At 39.5% G+C, this 17,532-nt stretch overlaps 3 protein-coding genes across 4 annotated transcripts; 1 reads left to right on the top strand and 2 right to left on the bottom strand.

Moving 5' to 3' along the window:
• The first annotated feature begins 297 nt into the window (after positions 1-297).
• vdac2 (voltage-dependent anion channel 2) lies at positions 298-5,992 on the top strand. Of its 2 annotated transcripts, none has more exons than XM_026308584.1 (9): positions 298-455; positions 1,662-1,733; positions 1,853-1,902; positions 2,503-2,658; positions 2,779-2,831; positions 3,570-3,797; positions 4,394-4,544; positions 4,655-4,712; positions 5,018-5,992. In XM_026308584.1, exons 2-9 carry the CDS (start codon positions 1,667-1,669, stop codon positions 5,107-5,109), a joined length of 855 nt encoding a protein of 284 aa, XP_026164369.1. In that variant the 5' UTR covers positions 298-455; positions 1,662-1,666; the 3' UTR covers positions 5,110-5,992. The 2 variants fall into 2 exon arrangements, with proteins under 2 accessions (XP_026164369.1, XP_026164370.1); XM_026308585.1 differs by having other exon boundaries at positions 2,506-2,658.
• Positions 5,993-7,150: 1,158 nt separating this feature from the next.
• LOC113131402 (neurofilament light polypeptide) lies at positions 7,151-10,208 on the bottom strand. Its single transcript, XM_026308576.2, has 3 exons — positions 8,927-10,208; positions 8,694-8,818; positions 7,151-8,589 (listed from the first exon to the last, which is right to left on the bottom strand). Exons 1-3 carry the CDS (start codon positions 9,854-9,856, stop codon positions 7,410-7,412), a joined length of 2,235 nt encoding a protein of 744 aa, XP_026164361.1. The 5' UTR covers positions 9,857-10,208; the 3' UTR covers positions 7,151-7,409.
• A 592-nt stretch (positions 10,209-10,800) lies between these two features.
• On the bottom strand, positions 10,801-13,580 carry comtd1 (catechol-O-methyltransferase domain containing 1). Its single transcript, XM_026308586.2, has 7 exons — positions 13,460-13,580; positions 13,264-13,382; positions 12,457-12,562; positions 11,930-12,048; positions 11,424-11,478; positions 11,216-11,349; positions 10,801-11,030 (listed from the first exon to the last, which is right to left on the bottom strand). The coding sequence occupies exons 1-7, from the start codon at positions 13,512-13,514 to the stop codon at positions 10,878-10,880; spliced, it is 741 nt and encodes a 246-aa protein (XP_026164371.1). The 5' UTR covers positions 13,515-13,580; the 3' UTR covers positions 10,801-10,877.
• Between the last annotated feature and the right edge of the window lie 3,952 nt (positions 13,581-17,532).

Raw genomic sequence — 17,532 nt, forward strand, 5'->3', positions numbered from 1 at the left:
AACAGGAGCAATGACAACATGCAAACTTCACACCGAGGCCGAGTTGCGAACAGGCTTCTTGCTGTGAGGCAACAGTGCTAACCACTCAGCCACTTTTTGCTTTGCATTACACAATTGCAGTTTGTGTGTCTCCTTCCTCATGTTCTTTCTTTGTTCTCCAATAGGTGTTTAAAAAATCCCTGCTTGAGCATAAAGTATTACTACACACTGTTTGTTACAACTTTCCCAAATAACTTACCGTAACCTGCATGGCGATGCAAGCAAGCATTTTTTTTCACTCAGGCATAAGCGTAGCCAGCCCGGGTCCTGAGGCGGGATGTGATAGGTCTGGGTTTCATTGCAGTGCAGTCTCCTTCAGCTCGCCCTCCAACCGGTGACGCCTCTTTTGGTCGTACAGTGTGAGAAACCTCTCCAACAAAGTGGTTTAATTTTACCGCTAGCCCAATCCTCTACTGGTAAGACACATTTATTCATGCCGACACTGCTAATCCACTGGAAAACGAACAGGGTTCACGCGGTTTCGTACACGCCGGTACTCTGTGTGCTAGCAGCATTAGCTAACTTTAGGCTAGCTGTGCCCTGAGTCTGAAACATGTGGAGTTAAAACGGGGACAGATTTGTGTTACGTCGCGCATTTGTTACTTTGTTCAAAATGTTCATTTGCAAAACTGCTCAATGAAAAAAAGACACGCAAAACGGCGTATTAGCTTGGCGTTTTCGTTTGATTTCTGTTAAACCCCATGTGGCCTAGCTAGCTAGCAGTGGTGAGGTAGCTTAGCTGGTGAACTGGTAAATGCATCCATCCCGCAGACTGGCCGTGACATGCGCCTCTCCACGCCCAGTTATCCCAGCCAGCTCACACAGAGGAGTAACACTGGTTTAATGAGAGCTGAACAGGGCGAACAGAGCAGAACAGTGCGGTAAAATGGCTCCTGACTTTCTGAGTAACCTTGCCCCTCTCAGGTGCTGTGACTGCTGGCTCACCTGAAAGGCTGGATGTTAAATGCAAAGTGAAACTAACATTGTGATCGTTGTACTGGAGATTTGAGAGGTGTGTCTCTGGAATAAACTCTACCATTTTGTCTGCCTGGCAAAATAAAAGTTTTCTTATCAGAGGAAGGGTTTAACTGCGTTTTTTATCTGTAGTGTACAGACACAGGCAGTGCAGCAAGAAAAGGCCATCTGGTCGTCAACATGATAGTAGTGAGAAATTGTTTGTAAACCCATTAATGCAAGGTTTATTATGGGCCAACTACAGGAAGAACAGACACCATTGAAGCTGTAATACTCATGTGAACAAGGCTTGTTTTCTTCTATTATAAATGCATACTACCCTGCATTTTGAACAGATCTGATAATGAGAGGTTTTAAGCATTGCTATTTGATGTATTTCCAGCTGCATGGCTTTGACTTTTCAACACAGAGAGATGCTTTCCCAGTAGCTTGTCACTTCACTTTCATCATAGGTCCTGTTATATCAGTTATATATACAGTTAAATGGAGATGATTTTTAGAAATCGATCATGGAATTTTGGAAAATTAATAATGTATTTTTTTTAGGCCACAGTGTCACTCGTTGGGCCTCTTTATAACTGGATTTGGACTGGTTGAAATATGCTTTAGGCCAATATAACCCACAGTTGAACTGCTTTTCTCTGCAGATACAATGGCTGTACCCCCCTCATATGCTGACCTGGGCAAGTCTGCCAAAGACATCTTCAACAAAGGCTATGGTATGTTTTCATACATTTTTGACAAAGTACTGTGATGTCAAAATTCCTCCAGTCAAGCCTAGTTGATAGTATGGACAAACTTTTAACACACATACATGTTTTTTTGTTTTTTTTCCAAGGATTTGGCTTGGTGAAGCTTGATGTCAAGACAAAGTCAGCCAGTGGGGTGGTAAGGTCATTTTGTTTTGTTTCTTGCTTTATAGTCACTAGGGTGAAGAATCTAAACATTAAAGTTCCATAGAATGATGTAGATTATAAAAGTTACGCTCACAGCAAGTTTTGTTAGACATGTCAAATGCATTCTTTGCAACAGCATCCAGTATAAAAGCAGCAAGCTGACACCCAGAACAGTAAAATCCAACCATACTTTTAATTTCAACATGGTTTGGATCATTTTTATTAGCAAGTAATTAATTATGAGTTGAAGAGGCCACTTTTAAATCACTTTTCTGACCAAAAGTCTAAAGCTCCGCTGTTCTGACTTTACAATGATACCCAACAGAAATGCAAAGTATCACTTTTGAAAAGCTTAACCTTGCAGCAGTTGCTTGATGAAATACCTAATTAAAAGTCTGAAAAATGATTTGCATGTTAAAAATACCAGGTCTTTAAATTTCTAAAATACGCATTATCACATTAACCTATTCAAGGTTTCACTGACTGTTACATGTCATGAAAGAACGCAGAGCGAGTTTCTTTTTGTTCATAGAAATTCCACCCAGGGACACTAATGTTTTCTTGTTTGCAATTTCTCTAAAATTGTCTCCAGCAGGAATTCAAAACATCTGGTTCCTCCAACACTGATACCAACAAAGTTGCAGGCAGCCTGGAAACTAAATACAAGAGGTCAGAATATGGCCTGACCTTCACAGAGAAGTGGAACACGGACAACACCTTGGGAACAGAAATCACTATTGAAGATCAGGTTAGCAAATTGTTCACATTATTTCTGCACCTGGTAAAGGGAAGAGTCCATACATTCAGCATAGTAGGGAAACAATAACTTATTTGAATGTAAAATGGTTGTCATTAATGTTTCTCATAGATTGCCAAGGGGCTGAAGTTGACTTTTGACACAACCTTCTCACCAAACACTGGGTAAGGTGATGGATATAATAAATTATTTATTTGTGGGTACCCGTTTTATATGAACATTTAACAGACATAGCCTGCTCAGCCTTTCCTCACTACATGACTAATTTTAGCAACCTGATATACTGGTTGAGACAAGTGTCATTGCTGCCCATGTCAACCAGTGCTAGTGTGGAGCCAGTCTGTTGTAACACATTACTATGGATCTCCTTGCACATTTGTTTGCTTGCTTATATGTTGCATTACAGTTTATTGTTCTCTGAGAGGAATAAAAGAAACAGGTTTAGCATGTTCAATGCAGTTTCAGACTAGGGTATAAACACCAGCACTGAAAATGCTGAATACAGAAATTCTTTTTAAGAATTGCCTGTTTCCCCAAAATTGGGCATATCGGTCAACCATGGTTCAAATCTGGTGAAATGGTTAAAAGGAAGAAAATAATTTTTTTTTTTTTATCCTGTTTGCCACTTGAGCTGACAGCTGGCTGCTTTCATAAATGTAAGACAGGAGATCCTGAAGTGACTGTTGCAACACTGTGGGGTGCCTTGGGGACAGGGTCAGGAGTTGTCAACAAAATTTCTGTTCTATAATGAGCATTATTTTAAGTAACATTTCACTACCTAAAAATAATCATTAAAGGCTTTGTAGTTGTAAATTGACTTGTAGTATGCTGCAGGGAGCATAACTTAATACTTATAGAAACAACTTTTAATAGATATTTAATTTGAAATTTCTCAACAACAGCAAGAAGAGCGGCAAAGTCAAGACTGCTTACAAGCGCGAGTACGTTAACTTGGGCTGTGATGTCGACTTTGACTTCGCTGGCCCTACCATCCATGGAGCTGCTGTCGTCGGCTATGAGGGATGGCTCGCCGGTTACCAGATGAGCTTCGACACTGCCAAATCCAGGATGATCCAGAACAACTTTGCCATTGGTTACAAGACGGGAGACTTCCAGTTGCACACCAATGTGTAAGTGGAAAAAGCTTTAACAGTTTGGATTTTGATCATCTGTTTCCATTGTTCATTCACTAACAGGATAAACCTTACCTCAGTTAAGTTATTCAGAGACATGAAGTTTTTTTTCTCCCGATTTCTAAGCAGCTATGCATTGTCATAGTATCAGATGTTACTAAAGCATCAAATAAGGCAGCCACATTAACAATGAGAAGGAGCCACTGACAAGCTCGTACACAAAGCAAATCTACGTAGCTCTCTATAGGTTCTTATTGTGATTAACCTAACAACCACGCAACCTGATGAGCTTTAACAGCGCAAAGAAAAAAATGCAGCAGAGCAGCTTCTTCGTGTTCAACCCAGCAAGCAGCTGATCATGTTTTATGTCCCTGATTAAACCAGAGAAGACAGTGGGCACTTTCATTGAGCAGTGCCAGCAAGCTGTTGTTATGAACTGGGAACAAAAATTGAGAAAACAAAGGCAAATAAAGTCGATTGTTTCTTCAAGCCGGGAACAAGACCTCCAACACAATTAACACCCTTACAGTTAGAAATTCCAAAATGTGCTTCCTTGTTGTCTGAGATCTCTATTATGCTTACGCTCTTTAAAGCACTGACGGAGCTGAGTTTGGAGGTTCCATTTACCAGAAGGTGAGTGACAAGCTGGAGACGGCAGTCAACCTGGCCTGGACCGCTGGCAGCAACAGCACACGGTTCGGTATTGCAGCCAAATATCAGCTGGACAAGGATGCTTCCGTCAGTGTAAGTAATCTAGCACAAGATTTCAGAGTGAGGTGGCTGAGAAATGTGTGTAAAACCTATGTAACTAGCTGTTACTGATTTGTTTTTGTTTTTTTTTCTCCCCCCCATAGGCTAAAGTGAACAACAATAGCCTTGTTGGTATTGGGTATACCCAGACTCTTAGACCAGGTAAGTTGGTTTCCTAGAGGTTTTTGGACAGCTGAAAGATATTTATTGTTTATAGCTAACAGAAATTTCATTTCATGATTACTTCTATTTTTAAGTACGTGTCTTGTATCACACAAATCCTTGCACACAGCATCTCAGATTTAAGGCAGTGTTTTATAAATGAGTTAACTTAAAATGGAGTAATTTATAGCGGCACTTAAACTACAATTGTGATGAACCCTCATTCTCAGAAGCCTAACCTGTGATGGAATAAGGTCATTTTGTGTTTCACATTAATCTAATGGTGGTTCCTCTTGCACATGTAGGCGTGAAACTCACCCTGTCTGGCCTGGTCGATGGAAAAAACATCAATGCAGGAGGTCACAAGCTGGGTCTGGGTTTGGAACTGGAAGCCTAAGCTTTCCTCAGACTGCAAGGGACTAGGGAATATCAGAAGAATCTGGCCTTAAGTGTATGTCCAACTCAAACCAGCAAGGGGTGTCATGGAGAGATTGGTTCAAAGGCTTGGTTCTTTATGTGCTGAGTAACACCTTCAAGTTGGTGCTTTGGTCATTGGTATATTTTACCTTTTGTTGCTTTTTACTTTGTAGTTGCATCTATTCAAGAGACAGATGGTAGCTTATTATTTATAAGTTATATCATTGTTCACACCCAGCACTGCCATAATAATGATCAAATACAATCCCTTTTCCTGTCATCAACTCTGTGGCTTTGTTGTGAAAATCCCAGACACTCTGTTTTTCGTGAGAACATTGGTTTTATGTCGTGAACATGGTCATACCTTCCCTCTGATTTTAAAATCATGACCACCTGATATTCCTTTGTCTTTAAGCACTTAATTACACTAGGCTTTTTCTGCTTTTATTTAAATACTGCTGCACCCTTCCTGTTCGTGCACACAAGGAAAACTACAACTCTAATTTTTTATTTAGGGTCGGCTGTCAGGGTTAGTGATGTTCTGGTAAAGTTGTATATATGACCTTCCCTTAAACTGGACCGTTTTTGGGTTGCTGAAGTTGGGTCTGTATGTTTGATGCGAAACCTGTACATGTGGCCATCAATGCAGATTTAGTTTTTGTTATTCTGTATCAACAAACAACTGGGGATCACATAATGTTCACAATAATGTTAAACTATCATTGTCCAGCCGAGGTGTAACTTTAAGTTGCACATGTGTGCTTTCAGAAAGTGCTCCTCTGTACTGGTCAGCGATGGCGCCCACATGAAGCCCTTTAGGTCCTTGTGTATGTATACATTTTCAATAAAGCCTCTGAACTCCACAGGTTCATTTTAATATGTGACATGGAAACTTTAGAAACGTTTTCTATAAATTTCACATTTTCTACTGAACTAACAATTTCGAATTTTGACAGACTACAACACAGAAGTATGTTTTAAACATCCCACAAAGTTTTTATATTTACTGTATATTCATCTTCTTGTAACAGAAGCACCTGTAGTAGCAGTGGCCACTTCTGAATCTTCAATCTTTTCACACCTGAATCTTAGTTTCTGCTATTCTTCCTTGCAAATTGTCTCCCTAATTTGATGGGGAGTATTGTGGCTTCCATATTTAACCTGTGAAATGTGGTAGAAGTCAAGGTTGTTATGCGACTTGTGTATTTTCAGGGAATCAAGCTCATGACTTCTGGTGTAATTTCAAAAAAGGCAAAGCATCATTTGTGTCATTTCTAGGAATATTTGTTGTTTTACATGTTTGGTAGGTAGGTGTGCCATATTCTAAAGTTACGCATGGATATCACAAGTGTGTGGACTTGAAACCTTGCAAGATTAAAAATACCAAAATACAATGGAAACTAGAGAGAAACAAGCAAATGACATTTTCTTACAAACCACAGAAAAGAAGCTAAATGCAAATCCTTTGAGAGACTTTGAAAAGCAACACCAGACAGAAAACAAGATACCAGTCAAGTGAAATGAGTCACTTTGGGCAACCAGTCCTTCACTGGGAGTAAAGACAGTGAAGGTCCTTCAGCAATCAAGATTGTGATATGAATCTATCCGCATCACACGTCTTTAGATGTATGTATTTGAATGACAGAGATGATGTAACTTAATACCTGGCAATATTAACCACTGTTTTTAATGCCTGCATAAACAGTCTTGGTTATTTTGTTCATTTGCTAAACATAAGGGCACAGGAAATATAGTCAGTGAGATGCACTTTTTTGCCACCTTGTTCCTACCAGCATTCTGAAGCTGTTTATCGGTTGCAGAGATGTAGAGTTTAATTTACAACATAAATCAGGATCTCAGGGTTTGTTGATTTTGCATTTATTTGTCAGCACATACCAAAGCAGATTAGCACACATTCAATATTCATCTAGTATTGTTTTACATTCATAATTATACTAGTTGTCTGACAAGTCATAAGATTTTAATACATGACAGGTTTGTTTAAAGTTAAAGCTGTTGCGAACAAGAATCATGCTGTCAAACATGGTCATTGTGAAAAGAAATTAAAGCTTTGAGCTTTCCTCTCTTGGCTCAGCTCAGCTTGAATTTGCATCTGCATTAATTAAGCTATTCTTTCATTTCAGCCTCTTTAATATTGCACATTCACTGCTGTATCACTAAATTTAAGGTGGAAATGTGCTTTATTCTCCTCAGATGCTCCTTAATTTTGGATTTTTCTTCTTACTCAGGCTTACAGCTCTCTATGTCCTTGAAGATCATTCATTTTTTTTCTGAGCCTTCAGTCAGCTCTGATTTCTGACTCTGGCTGCTCTCTGGTGCCCCCTGATCTGTCCCTTTGATTTCTACAATTGCAGTTTTCTTTTCCTTTGGCAACACAGGTTGGACTAATTCAGTGATATCCCCATTGGTTAGCTTCTGATCCTCCTCTTCAGAAAGGTGTTTCCCAGTAGATTTAAGAGGTGACTCTTTATCTTGGCTTTTATTGCTCTCATGGCCACCATCTTGAATGATTTTTGCGTTTTCGTCCTCACTTTTTGCAACTTCACATTTACTGATTTCATTTGGTTCTGTGTGTTTCTTTTCCTCATTCTTCGCTGTTGTGCTTGCTTGAGTGTTTTCTGAAAGCTCATCTGTCTCTACAGACAGAGTGCTCCTTGTTTCTGTTTTATCTAATTCTTTAATCACCTGAGCTGAGGTCTCAACTGGCCTCTGTCCTTGAGATGAGGTAAAACTATCTTTCTCAGCTTCATCTTTTTTATCATTCACAGATATTTTATGTTCGTCCTGCACCTGGACATTTGACTTTAAATCACCAGGTTGTGCAGAGAGATCTTTCTGAACCTTTGTCACTGCAGCTTCTTCATTAATGTTTTCAGCTACTTTTTGATATTGCTCATTTCCTTCTTCACCAGCACTCTTGCTCAGTAAAACTTTGCTGTGAGTATTTTTCCCTCTGCTGCAGTCCCCTGTGATGTCACCTGCATCAGTGTCTTCACTCTCTTCTTTACTTTGAACGTTTTCACCATCATCCACCTCACCAGGGCTCCCGCTTTCCATATCATCAACTCCATTAACTGCATTTTTCACCTCTTCTACTTGATTCTGCTGACTATCAGACATCTGCTCACCTTCTGCCTTTCGACTGTCCTTATTATCACTATCTTCTTCTCTGTCCCTTTTGGTACACTCCTGCTCATCTTTTCCCACCTCTGTGTCCTCTGATCCTGTCTCTTCACATTCTGACATCTCGATTTCCCTGGTTGTCTCTGTTATGATCTCTTCTACAAACTTGTACTGGGGCTCCATTCTTCTGCGCGGCCCACCTGGCCGGTTGAGACAGGGGAGGGTGTAAACAGGGGACTGGTGGTAGATGTAGGGAAAAGAGACGTGGGTGTCTGCTAATGTGGACAGCTGGGCCTCCTCACCACAGAGAAGTTTCCTGCAAGACACAAGACCGATTTAATCAGCTATGGCCATGGGCAACAAGGAACATTCTTCGAAGCCAAAAACTTTTGAACAGTTTTTACTTTAAAGTTACCCAACCTGTAAGAGAGTATCTCCACATCCAAAGCCATCTTCACATTTAACAGCTCCTGGTACTCCCGCAGGTAGGCAGACATGTCAAATTTGCAATTTATGAGCTCATTTTCAAGTTCTTTGATTGTGTTCTGGAGCAAGAGAGAAGAAACGATTTGTTACTAGTCAACATGTGCATGTGATCACTGAACAAGACTTTCAAATATATTAAATTTATCGCCTTCACAAAAAACTCTCACCTGATAATGGATAAGTTCTTCCTTGTGCCGATCCTCGACGTCATGAAGTTGCTTCTCCAGCGCTTCTCTGGTGCCTTTAGCGCAATCCAGCTCGATATTTTTGGCCAGCAGGCGCCTCCTGTACTCCTGAATCTCTTTCTGGGTCGCTTTTAACGCTTCTCTCTTGCTCTCAGCTGCCTCCGTTAATTTTGCAAACTGAGTTCGGAAAGTTTCTCCTGCCTGCTGGACACCGGTCAAAGCCTGACCTTCCAGCTGCGTCCTGATGTCCCGGAGTGCCGCAGTGATACCAGGGTTGCCAAATTCGTGCGCTTTGACGGTCACCTGCGCGGTCTGGATTTGGTCAAACATCTCTGACACCTCGGATTCATGGTCTCTCTTCAGGAAGTGGATTTCATCAACAAGGGCCTGCGCTTTCTTGTCCAGCTCTAGTTTAGCCTGATATGCGTCACTAATATCCTTCTTGAGGACCGCAATTTTGCTCTCGGCATCTGATCTGCTACGCGCTTCCTGTTCATGTTGTTTCCTCAACTGGAACAGGTCTTCCTCTAATTTCTGATGCTCAATTTCAGCCTGATGCTTCTGATGAGTAATATCCTCAACCAGCTGTCTCAGTTTCCTAAGCTCTGGTCCATACTCCTCGTCCAAGCAAGATGCAGGTTTCGCTTTCCCCCTGATCTCCTCGATTTCTCTCTCTAGCAGATGATTGTGGTGCTCCAGCTGGCGCACCTTCTCTATGAATCCTGCAAGACGATCGTTCAAGCCGTGCATCAGTTCTTTCTCGTTCAACTTTCCTGATAACGCGTTCGTCAAATTCATACCGGCGGATTTTCCCCGAATCACGGCACTGGCATCTGGTCCCGAACGCCTTGGCTTGTGTTGTAAATAGTCATGTCGGGTGCTTGTGTGCGGGAAGTCGAATCTGTTATCCATCCTGTCGTTCTCCGGTGCAGAGATGCCCCATGAAAGGCTCTTATAGCCGCCGCCATCTGCTCGCTGTGCAGGATGGAGCTGTCCGCGGTGCTGAAAAGGTGTAGCATCAGCTGATGGTTTAATGAGAGCTTACACTGCATTTTGTCGCAGACAGCAGTGACGTGGTCAATGTCCCAACAGGGACTTAAGTAAAAGTACAGTACTACAGTGCAGAAATACTGTGACAATCCAAGTTGTGCATTTACATTAAAGTACATCTCTTTAATGTTGCATTTAGACAGAGATAACATTTTCTGCACATTTGGCAGCCTTTAGTATGCCTAGTATATCTATACTGCAGTATTTATGCTTTCTATTTATATATTTATAGTAGTTTGCTGTGCACGTCTGTATCCTACAGCAATATCCTCTCTAAGAGATCTTCAATAAGTAATAGATCTTTAATTAGATGTAGCCCATTTAATAAGGTTGTAAAAGCATAACATTGTTTTCATCCTGTCCTGCAGCTGTTTCCTTATATAAGCTTCCATGCATCAATATTACATTATTTTTTTAACTCCTTTGTTTGTTTTTAAAGGAGCCCTGCTGTGCTAATAATAGAACAAAGAGGACGTTTCACATTCATGCTGTTGTGTACTTAAAGTTGATTTGCTTTCCTCTGGTTTTATTCCACTGACATCATCTTTTTATTTTGACGTGCAAGCTGTTGTGATCTCAGTGTGTAGCCACAAATTGAGCTGGTCATATCAGACTGTGAACACAATGGCAGCTTCAAGTTGTGTTATAAAGGAAAGCAAAATGTTTTTGGTTTATTTGATACTGAGCTGTAGCACTGCAGCATTTATTTATTTCAGAACAACAGTGTTTTGATGTTTGAAACTATATTTGTCTTATCAAGTTCTTTTCTGATTGTTGTCCTTATAAAGACAATAAACACAAAGAGGAAGAGTAATGTACAGCAGAAGGCCACAGACGATCTTCTACTCTTACGTTTAATACTTTAGCACTTTAACTAGTGATTTCAGCGTTTAATAGCAAGGGTCAGCCCGTCGCCCACGGTGAGCATGCTCAGATCGATCCTCTGGTCCTTGTGTAGCTTCTTATTGAGAGCATCCAGTCCCTGGGAGGTGAGGTCATTGGGATCAGGATTCACGACCCTTCCACCCCACAGCACCTTTAAATGAAAACAAAGCTGTTTCATTCTATTCACAACGAGAACGTGCTTAACACCTCTCAGTACCACAGCATACAGTAGGTATGTATGTATAATAAGTAAGCATATGTATCATTTTCCTGTCAATTGCTGGAGGATTTGACTGCGTTCATAAAACTCAACCTGCTTGTGTTTGGTGCACTTACATTGTCAATTGCAATGATGCCCCCTTTTCGCATGAGCTCAAGCGACTTCTCATAATAGTTGTCATAGTTCAATTTATCTGCGTCGATGAATACAAAGTCATATGTTCCAGCTTCCCCGGCTGCTATCAGATCATCTGATCCAACAGAGATGAAAATTAAAATGCAGTCAAACTTTGTCAAAAATCCTGAGCTCTATAAAAGTACTTACCAAGCGTCTTCGTGGCTATTTGAAGTCGTACATCGATTTTATTTTCGACTTCAGCCTAAAGAAAAGGTTAAAATGTATGAATTGAGATTTGTGAAGGGATTTTAAGTGGTTTTTCCTTCTTTAATTGATTTTTAAACAGAATGTTAGAGAAGGTTTAACAGCTATTGATTTTACTGCTTGGCTTTGCATCTTTACAACACAGTTCCCTGAACAGACACCTTTTTACTCCTCAGCCTGCAGCATTTTGTGAAAGTAGATGTGTAGTATGCTGTTTGCTGCACAATTTTCCTCTGAGTGAAGCACCAGTCAATCTCACTCCACTTGCAAAATGCCAGATTTAGATGTTGTCCAGGTGCCAGACACTGGCCATTATGCACTTGTGTAATGTTGTACTATTATCTGTTAACATCAAAGTTTTCATGCACAAGTCTTTTTTTTTTTTACTTCTGAAGACATCTTTCAGTGAAAAACTATATTGTTAAAGTATATTAAAAAAAATTCCTCACCTCTTCAAAAAATGGTCTGCTGATGTTCACGTAGGTTTCTTCTATCTCACATGCTACCACGTTTCCATTCTCTGGCATGGCCAAGGCCATACTCAGTGCATTGTACCCCGTGTACATTCCTACAAATTAAATAAAGTGTCAATACATCACTTTAGATTTTTATTTTTGTCTTTTAAAAGATAGGCCATAAGGAGCTAAATCCTAGAAGCAACTGAAAACTTAATCCTGTGACTAAATATTACATTTACACCACTGAAATCTCTAAAAACATTATTGTGGTTAGCATTAGCATTCATTCATTTCCAGTAGACAAAATTGTATTTAAGTTGCTTTACTGCAGATATAATTGGAATACCTTCCATATAAATATGTAAGTGCTATAGGGCAGTTGTTTTTTGTTTTTTAACACTAAGTTTAGTGGTTTCATTTCACAGTTATGGTTCCAGTTATTTATAATAATCCAGTCATCATGGCTTTTTAGCTTCCATACTCCGCCATTAAGGTGTTTAGGTCTCACATATTCTTACCAATTTCAATGGCTTTAGTTGCATTGATCAGTTTAATGAGATTTGCCATCAGCTGGGCTTGTTCACTGGAAACCATCATCCTGCTCAATGGGTCTTCCATGGTTCTCTGTAATGAAAATATAAAATAATTTAATATACACCCTTATGTTGTTTGAGTAGTTGGAGAAAAATAACGTATTTCTTTGTGCTGGGAGTGTCTCTTTATTAGATTCCATGTGGCTGCATATCTTTCTGTAACATTGTGCTGCCCTACAGTGGTCCAAATCTGTATTGCTCAGATCCTGAAATCATGTATTGTGTCACATTATTGTAGTTGTATATAAAATGTGTTAATTAAATTAAAATATGACACGAGACCTGACACTGTACCAAAAAAAAAAAAAAAAAACTAAGCAGGCAGAGTGCCCACAGAGCTTAAATCCAGTGGTAGTAAGATACAAAGTGCATAAGCCACAACTTCAAAGATGGAAGTTTCTTTAGTTTTTAGCCTGGAGCCATCAGACAACCAACCAGCCTTCCTCTGACCTACAAAAAAAAAAAAAAACTGCTGGTGGCATCCGCATGTAGATTAACATTGGAAGGTGCCTACCCATGTTAAGCATAAAGTGTTAAAATAACCCAGAATTAAAATTCATAGAGGATAAATTTAAAGTTATCTACTTTGATGTAATATAATTTGGTTGCACTGAAACACCAATAAACTACTAAAGCAAAAAATCTAGCAATGAGCAAAGTGTTATGAAATAAGAGACTTATCATGTCCATCATACGAAGTTAATGAGAGCTCAGGTTCTCTGGTTTTCTTACCAGGCTGAGTTTGGTGAGGACTGGATGCTCCCGAAGTGAGTTGTTAACTACATACTGCAGCACAGGATCATCCTTCCCCTCACTGTGGCTCTTCCCAATGCAGACTGACTTTGCCACACCTGAACAAAAATTAGTATAATAGCAGCTACTATTACTACAAGAAATTTGTCACATACACATTTTCAGTCATCCATACCTGTCAGTACAACAGCAAATCCAATGCAAAAAAGCATTTTAATGTCTGCAGTCATGGTGTCTTGGGCTCTGGGTTTCGTTAAAACTAAGGTTGAAGAGCTAACATTTGAATCTAATAAATCGCTCTGTCAGCCCAGTTGGTACAATATCACCTGTGTTTGTTTAGGTTAACCTTGTCGAAGGAGGTTCAACTTATTGATTTTTTTTCAGTTGTACTGAAGTTTACATTTTTATAAAGTGGATTTAATTATTGGAAAAAACATGCTTAAAGACTTGTCATATAATTGTTTAAAAAGGGATATTGGCAAAAAGTGGTAAAAGTTACAATAAGATTGAGTCAGTGAAGTTCCATTACAAAGGTGTCCTTTTTTTTAAAAGGCATTAGCACTGATCCAACAGCTGATTGATTGATTCTGCTCCCTCTATTTGCTGAGGCCCTACATTTGAAAAATACTGCCAGTCTGTTAGTGATGTTGCAATCCAAGCAGCACACTTTGAACCATTTTTTCTCTATGTTCACAGTTTTTCACACATGAACTTTTACTCAGTACCATTTATAACTGCAACTGATGGGAAATGTTTGCAAAAGTTGTATTTCCCAAGACATGTATGTAGGTGACAGATCACTGTATGTTTCACCATATTCAGCAAAAGGCAAAGATACAAAGCAGCTTGTTAAAAAAAACAAAAAAAAAAACACCTGCAACCAATAACAAGAGGCAATTCAACTCAGCAGCTGTGAATGTCAGCAGGACTATGAAAGACAATTTACAATGTGATCAGTGTACTGCAGTTTTAGCTTTAAATTATTTTCAACTGCAGTAAGCAAGGTGACCCCATTTAATAACTTCCATGATCATAAAAGCTTTAGAAAGCATCCCAAATTGGTTCAAGATATCTGATAACTATTTCTGACAATACGCATATCAAGGTGAAATAATTCAAAGGTGCTTGGGATACAAACAGAACTATACCAGATTGTGGAGAAAATGTTATTTGGTATATTTTCCTTCAACATTCACCCAACAATGCTCCCTCCTAGTGGTGGATGTTGGTTGGTGATAGTGTTCATTCATTTGTTTGTTTTTTTGGTGGATGTTGCATGGACTTTCCCTTCAGAGGATTAAAGAAGTCAATTTGATTAATTCACTACATGTAGATTTTTGAATGTGTGAAAGAAGTCACTAGAAACATTTTGCTCAGATGTAAAATCCAGGGTTGCACTTTAAGCTGTGATGCTATTAGACATATCCACATGTGGCAATGGCTGTTTACTCATAGTCAGCAGTTACATTTCATATAGAAACTAGACACACAGTTAAAGAGACAGAGGTTAATGTGGGTGTTTTTTTCAGTCAAGCTGTCAGACACACTATGAGCTGCGACTGATGCAAATTTATTTCAGTGGAACAACATCAGTACGTGATAGACATAGATTACTTCTTTTACAGAGACGAAGGTTTTACCTTCACATCAACAGCAGTGGTGGCTAAAAAGATTTACCATGTGATATGTGATCAAATAAGGTTGATATTCGTCCCCTATTTTCAGCAGACACAGTCTGCAGTTGCATTTGAATTCACTTTCAGATCCCCATCCTTCGACTTCTTCTGACTAAATGTGCAATTGTGAAAGAGAAGCCTTAGTGCTGAAAGTGTTCTGATTCCTTGTATATTTTGGTTGCTGTCTGGAGTTTCTACAATACAATACAATTATTTGCTAAACATAAAACACCCAATTTTAGAAACCTGTAAAGGATTGCAGCATGTTACGGTATACATGGCAAAGTGCATTTAAACACAAGTACATATTACGTTTTTATAAGAAATTGCAAGTGTGGTAAATGTAAAGAAGTTTTAGCAATTATGAGGTGATTGTAAGTGAATTATTAAGACTTCAAATATCCAGACCAAATATGTGAATATACTATATATATATATATATATATAAAAAATATATAGCATATTTCAATATAACTTTCTTCTTTAAGTGTATCTGTACATCAGGTAATATTTACTGAGCAAAGAGTGTTTTCATGAGCCACAGTTAAGATCATTTCATCTTGAAACTTCAAAACAGGAACAGGGAAGACGGTAACCAAGATTCTGTTCAAAAAGGAGTTTTGGGGATGTGAGTGGGATGCGAGGTCTCTCCAAGGACACAGAGCTTCCTCTGTCTATTCCCTAATTAAGAATGCACAGATACAAACAAAAACACGCCGCTGACAAGAACACATCAATTAAATGAGCCATGACACAAACTGTCTCTGAAAAAAATGTTTGAGTTGTGATGAGGAAAGGAAGGGGATGTCTCGGAGTGTGCACACAGCTCTGCTAAGGTCCTCTCGGTGAAAATGAGACACCGTGTTTTTCCACCATCCTCTCCCCTCTCTCTGCCGCTGCTTCGGGCCTCTGCTTATGTGACGCTAATTGTTTCTGCTACTTGTGCCAAGTACCTACTCTTCCCCAGCACATTCTACAGACAGGCCCTGGTCCCTCAGCTGCTTTTTGTGTCTGTTTAAGGAATGAAAAAATGTGTGCTGCCATCTGCAGCTAACACACCACTGTTCCTCCTCCCGGCCGTGACTGTCAGAGTGCCACAGTGATACACATTCACACACTCTCACAGAGGTAGAAAAAAACTATGTTGTGGAGAAACAAGAAAACAAAACTGACACATACAACAGCTAATATGAAAGAAAATAATTCAAGAGGTTCCTGTTTTGAAGACACTGCACAACTGAGAAAAGCTTTTAAATTTAGCAGACTATGCAGAGACGAAATGTAGGTATGTAGTCAATTTAAACCAGGCCGGTCTAAACTTACCTGCTGATCTCGATTTCATTTTGAAGCATTGACTAAAAAGACAAAACCCCTGGATAAATATTCTCAAAAATATACTGTATATGTACATTTTAGACCTTTTAGCACACATTAATTCACCCTAGCTGCATTTTCACTTTATTTTGTTGTTTAGTACCTAAATGCGACCAGCAAGTGGCAGTGTTGTTTAGCTAATCCACAGTCGTTTTAATACAAACACAAGCTCATGGCACAAAGACAGCCAGGCCCTTACTCCCTAGTCGGGAAAGTAATATCACTTTCCTCTTGTTGAATTGACCTGTGACATCACAGAGTACACATTGACGCACATATTGACATGCTTGTAATGTCACATGGCTCTTACATCATCTGTGTGCTTATCACAGGAAGACTGTGTGTGATGCACTCTAATAACAGCAGTCAGTTTGGCAACGTCTCAGCAGTCAGATAAACACTCTTGAATATTAAGTGATGCTAATCACAATGGAAAGACCAGCGTCAAGACGACTGACAGACATTTCTCTGCATTCGATTGACAGTCCTCAGAATCGTCCTCCGTTTGACAGCAGCGTCTCCCAACATGACAAGTCTGTTTAAACCTTCTGGAAGAGGCTCGTACACGTGCACGTGCAACAGCATGCATGATTAGAGATGCACTGACACTGATTTTACTCAAACTGGGCCACTGTGCTGCTGTGCAAGACCAAACTGTGTGTTCCTCATGCATCCTCACAGAGAGCACTAGTTTATGTAGGCCACAGGGTTGCAGAATGTAGATGAGGATATAACAAAATATTCCCCAAAAAATGGCTTTCAATCATGGAAATCTGGATTTATTGCTGCAGTATTAAACTACAGTGTATTCTGGAGCATGAATGTTGAGGATAAGCCGTTCAATTCATTATCATCCTCTCTTTGTGTATTTAAGCCGTACAGAACAAAACAGTAGATCTGCCTCTGTGAAAAAAAAAAAAAAAAAACAGAAATGAATGGCAGGTGTGGTTGTTTGACTTTCAAATCATCTAGGCATCTATTCTATTAACCTGGTGTGTAAATAAATACCGAATTCAATTTCCATGGAGTCATGGAATAAGTTGACAGTCCCCAGAAAGATCAAACAGGCTGCTCCGGGCACGTGAGCCACAGTGAAAAAAAAAACAATCACTATGAAAGGTGTTGACACATTGAGCAAGCCACAGTAAGAGACAAATGTCATATCCTCAGAAACAATTACTTTTTTCTTAAGCCAGCT

The sequence above is a fragment of the Mastacembelus armatus genome, chromosome 15 (assembly GCF_900324485.2).
Source record: "Mastacembelus armatus chromosome 15, fMasArm1.2, whole genome shotgun sequence".
In the NCBI taxonomy this organism is placed as follows: Eukaryota; Metazoa; Chordata; class Actinopteri; order Synbranchiformes; family Mastacembelidae; genus Mastacembelus; species Mastacembelus armatus.

Bases quoted from the DNA above. Each gene is read 5' to 3' on its own strand.
- comtd1 (XM_026308586.2), bottom strand. From the start codon at position 13,514: ATGACTGCAGACATTAAAATGCTTTTTTGCATTGGATTTGCTGTTGTA. The intron at 12,563-13,263 runs GTAAGAAAACCA...TTTTCATTACAG, and splicing joins TCCTCACCAAACTCAGCCTG to AGAACCATGGAAGACCCATT. The intron at 11,350-11,423 runs GTAAGTACTTTT...CTGTTGGATCAG, and splicing joins AATAGCCACGAAGACGCTTG to ATGATCTGATAGCAGCCGGG.
- LOC113131402 (XM_026308576.2), bottom strand. From the start codon at position 9,856: ATGGATAACAGATTCGACTTCCCGCACACAAGCACCCGACATGACTAT. The intron at 8,819-8,926 runs GTGAGAGTTTTT...CTCTTGCTCCAG, and splicing joins AAGAACTTATCCATTATCAG to AACACAATCAAAGAACTTGA. The intron at 8,590-8,693 runs GTTGGGTAACTT...TGTGTCTTGCAG, and splicing joins GTGGAGATACTCTCTTACAG to GAAACTTCTCTGTGGTGAGG.
- vdac2 (XM_026308584.1), top strand. From the start codon at position 1,667: ATGGCTGTACCCCCCTCATATGCTGACCTGGGCAAGTCTGCCAAAGAC. The intron at 1,734-1,852 runs GTATGTTTTCAT...TTTTTTTCCAAG, and splicing joins CATCTTCAACAAAGGCTATG to GATTTGGCTTGGTGAAGCTT. The intron at 4,713-5,017 runs GTAAGTTGGTTT...TTGCACATGTAG, and splicing joins TACCCAGACTCTTAGACCAG to GCGTGAAACTCACCCTGTCT.